The 4,834-nt window shown below is 29.1% G+C and overlaps 1 protein-coding gene across 1 annotated transcript; it reads left to right on the forward strand.

Moving 5' to 3' along the window:
• Positions 1 to 2,416: 2,416 nt before the first annotated feature.
• Positions 2,417 to 4,372, forward strand: LOC136092175 (uncharacterized). The gene is made up of 4 exons (XM_065819910.1): positions 2,417 to 2,976; positions 3,115 to 3,323; positions 3,536 to 4,045; positions 4,119 to 4,372. The coding sequence occupies exons 1-3, from the start codon at positions 2,820 to 2,822 to the stop codon at positions 3,605 to 3,607; spliced, it is 438 nt and encodes a 145-aa protein (XP_065675982.1). The 5' UTR covers positions 2,417 to 2,819; the 3' UTR covers positions 3,608 to 4,045; positions 4,119 to 4,372.
• Positions 4,373 to 4,834: the final 462 nt, after the last annotated feature.

Genomic DNA, 4,834 nt, shown 5'->3' on the forward strand with positions numbered 1-4,834 from the left:
TATATATATATATATATATATATATACATTGTATGTAAATATATATATATATATATATATATATATATATATATACATACATTGCATATATATAAACATCGTATATATACATTTATATGTATATATATATACTCATATTTATTTACATTTTTTTAGTATAAAATACATTTAAAATACAATTTATTTTTAATTACTTCTGTATCATATTATTTCTTAAAGGATAAAAAATGGAGTGGGCTGTCAAAGGAGAAAAAAAGGCTTGTCATTAATGAAAAAGTTGATACTTTTTACAAAAAAGCTCAGGAAGATGCTGCAATTCATGAGGTTGTTGTTAGTTACGATAAAGAAGAGCCCAAGAGTTCTTCGTTAGAAGCAAGTAGTAATAATAGCATTAACCTTGGTAGTTATTGTTCTTTTGAAAGTATCATAGATACAAGCTCAGAAGAAAATAAAAATAAGTCATTTTTAGAGGAAATTCGTGTTTGGGCAATTCAAAACAATGTTGAAAATAAAGCATTGGATGATTTGTTAAAAATTCTTATAACAAAACATCCGGAGTTACCTAAATCATGTAAAACACTTTTAAAATGTTCTTCGACCAATTTGAATATTTCAAAGATGGGTAGTGGAGAATTTGTTCACTTTGGCCTAGAAACTGAACTTATTAGGTATATAGAATCGGGTTTGCAAAGCTTTAGGATAAGTTCAGATCGATATAATTTACTTTGCGCTGAAGCTACTCATTTTCATTCTACACTTATCACGTTAACATTTAATATCGATGGGATGCCTTTATTCAAATCCTGCTCTAAATCATTTTGGCCTATTTTAGCAAAAGTTAATGAAAGTACTTGCCTTGAGCCTTTCATTGTATCTCTTTATTTTGGCACAAATAAACCGAATGACCTGAATAAATATTTTTCAGGGATTGTAGAAAACTTGAACAATTTAAAATACCCAATTGTAGTTTCAGGACAGAGGTATCTTATTAGAGCTTTTTGTATTGTAAGTGATGCTCCGGCAAGAGCATTTATAAAGGGTGTAAAGTATTTTAATGGTTACAACGGGTGTGAGTATTGCAGACAAACTGGTCGCTATATTAATGGAAAGGTTGTTTTTGATAATCATGATGCTCCTGCTCGAACTGATCAACAGTTTTTGAATTTTCAAGAAAAAGATCACCAAAAGGAAATGACGGCAATTGGTAGTATTGTACCTCCTGTTACATTTGTGCCAGCTGAGTACATGCATCTGTTATGTGAAGGTGTGTTCAGAAAACTTTTGTTTTTATGGGTTTCTTCAACATGTAAGTAAAAAGGTTCATTTCGCATACCACCGTCTAATCGAGTTGCTTTATCAAATAAGATCGTTGAAACTGGAAAACACATGCCTAAAGAATTTAAACGCAGAAAAGTGAGACCATTGGTTAAGATGGACCGAAGGAAAGCAACTGAATTTAGAACTTTTTTTATTTATTTGGCACCATTAGTCATGAGATCTTTTCTACATCCCAGTGTTTATGCTTATACTATGCTTCTCCATTTTGCAGCATTCAATATGCTTGGATCAGATTTTTTACCAATTATGGATAACATTTCCTGGTGTTTGAAGAAATTTGTTACTACGTTTGCAGATCATTATGGTAAAGGTAATTTAGTGTATAACATTCATTGTCTTTTACATTTAGATGAGTTTGTAAAAAACCTTGGTCCACTTGACTTTTGGTCATCATTTCCTTTTGAGAATAAATTAAGGCATATTAAAATGACCATTAATTCCAACACCAATTGCCTCAAACAGTGCATCAATAATAAAATTAGAAATTCAATTTTCAGAACATTATCGCCATCTTGCAATAACTTATTTTACTTACCTACACATTCACCAGACAATATATATCTCACCTCTTCTGGAATAGCATGTGCTACTTCGTTTGTTACCGATGTTGTGTGTAATGGAAATGTAATGACTTTATATGAAGACGTGTATTCCCATCCATATCCTTCTTCATTTATGCATATAGGTTTGTATAAACACTCTAATAGTAATGTATGCAATGTTTCAATAATTAACAAATGTGTGTGTATTCCTTGTGAGAATAGTATATTTTACATTATTCCATTTGCTTCTAATAAATTGTTTAGTTATTGATCAAAATACCAGAATTATTTATATAAACTATTAGTTTGTGAACAGCATCAAATTTTGAACTGTTTAACAATTGAAGACATTTGTACTTTAAGCACTATAGTCTTCAATTTAAATCTTGAAAAATGACTTTTATCTAGTTTTTAAATTTTGTATTTAATTTTAAAAAACAGTTTGTTACATAATTAGTTGTATAACCAATTTATATCAGTTGCGTAAAAGATGTTTAATTTTTTAATGAGTTTCTTAGTGTTATTTTTTTATCGGCATTCTTATGAATTTTATATCTATGTAATAAAGATATTTTTTATGAAATAATTATATATAGAAAAGTATGAGTTGTTTTACCTATTTTTTATTTACTTGATATTGTTAATTTATATTGCTATAGTCCTAGCAAGTATTGGGAATTTATATAGTTATTTTACTACTATTACTTATGCAAATTTTTTTTTATTGAACTATGGTACTTCTATTGTAAACATAGTGTCATCAGGGTGGCAAATACCCTGTAAATATTGTGCCAGCCCAAAACGATATTTACTGAAATTATCTTTCCTAATTCCTAGAGTTTTTTATAATATGCACAAATAGTTTATATTATTTATATTTTTTACAGTGTAAAGATATGTTTTATATTGTTCATTTCCTTAACGACAATACTGTGGAGTATGTTCCAAAGGAATGGCTTAATGGAAACAGCGAGTGTATTTGGCCAAAATGTAACCCTAACCCTAACCCTGACTTCATTAAAAGGAATGCGCCGGAAGAGACAGATTCCCAATAAAGATTGGGAAAGATACAAAATACGAATTTTATCTACTGCAGGTAAACACACACATATGTGTGTGTGTGTTTGTGTGTGTGTGTGTGCGTTTAAGTTATACCTAGTTTATTAATATTACTTTAATGCACAATCAACTCACATTTTTGTTACTTTGTACTACTTTGACTACTTTGTTACAGACTGTGAGGAAAGAGCATTAGAAAAGTTAAAAATATCCGAAGAAACAAGTGATCTTGCTTCAGAATATGAAGGTAATTCATGTCGTAGGAAAACAACATCAAAACGATTATCCCCTTCATTATTTGCTTCTCAAATTCATAGCAATATGTCTAGTGAAGATGATTCTGATTTCAACTTGCCTACATCTCTTCAGCAGGCTGTCATTTCTGTAAGCTTATAAAGTGACTTTATTAAAAACAAGTTTTTTTCATTAACTTGCTTACGTTAATGAAAAAAATGTTAAATAATTATTTTAAATGTGGAAACGAAAATATTTATTTAAACATGGCTTACTCTTGTTGATTACAATCAACAAATTTTTATTTTCTTAAATTAAATAAAGTTTTACTAGATTTTAATAATTAGCATAAAATATTTTAGACATTAACACCAGGTAGCCAACCATTACTGCCAATACCACATCATGCTGTAAGTATTAAACATGTTGCTTGATAGCAATACTATAAGTTAAAATTTGTTAATGTTATTATAAACATTTAAATTTGATATATGATTAGAATGTTTTTCGAGAGATGCAACACCAAGGAAAATCTAATCAAAGCTTTGTGTCATTACTAAATGATCCTGATGAAATAAATTTACCTTCAGTAAGATTTTTGTAAATTTTATTTTAGTAATTATAAGTTTGCTGTTAAGTAGAATAATTATAATTGAAGATCATTAAATTTAAATATGCATAAATGTAATTAAACTAGAATTTTTTTTTAAATTGTTTATGTTGATATATTAATAATATATTTTAAATATATTTTGTTGAGTTATATCAGGAGTTCTTGCCAATCCCATACACCAAAAATTCCACTAACACCCTTACACCAATTACACAGTCAATTGAATACCGATTGTCCTCCATTGAAAATTTACTTAAAGGTGAAAAATCTTTTAAAGTACATATATTAACTTGTTTATCTTTTAAATACTTATAACAGTTCGATTTGATTAGATTTAGTAAAATCTGTAACGTCTGCGACAAAAGAGATTAAACATTTGATAGAGCGTATGCCAATTGGTCATACTGAAGAAAGTTTATTTACGAAATCAAGCAGCATAGAAGAGTTAGATGCTGTTTTGTTGCAATGCCAGGATGAAGAAATGGCCTCACTTTTTGCAAGTTTTACTTAAATATTATTGAAAAACTTTTTAATAAAAACTCCGGTTGCATCCATTGAAAAATTAAAAATTCGAATATTTAACCTTTTTTTATATATAACACTTTTTTATATAATTTGAATTCATATATAAATTTTATTTTTTAGTAATCACTTATATATATTTATGTATGTGTTTATACACCTTTGTGTACTTTCAGATTTCATTTAAAAAGTTAGTGTACTTTCGTTCTGAAAGTGGTTTTGAGCGATATAAGTATTATTGCCACACGTGGGCCACTCCAACGCCATCCCATAATGAGGAGTGGTAAATATATGGCTAATATATACTTCCCACACGTGGGCCAGATGAACCTTTGCGCACAAATGAAGTGTGGCTTTCGTTCTTGTTTAGTGTGGTTTTAGTGCTATAAGCATTAAACCCACATATGGCCCGCACTAAAGCCATCCTATAAAAAAGTGTGGTAATGATATGGCTAGCAAATGCTTCCCACGCGTGGGCCATTTGAACTTTTGCGCACAAATTAAGCGTGGCATTTGTTCTTATTTA

The sequence above is a fragment of the Hydra vulgaris genome, chromosome 15 (assembly GCF_038396675.1).
Source record: "Hydra vulgaris chromosome 15, alternate assembly HydraT2T_AEP".
Lineage (NCBI taxonomy): Eukaryota > Metazoa > Cnidaria > Hydrozoa > Anthoathecata > Hydridae > Hydra > Hydra vulgaris.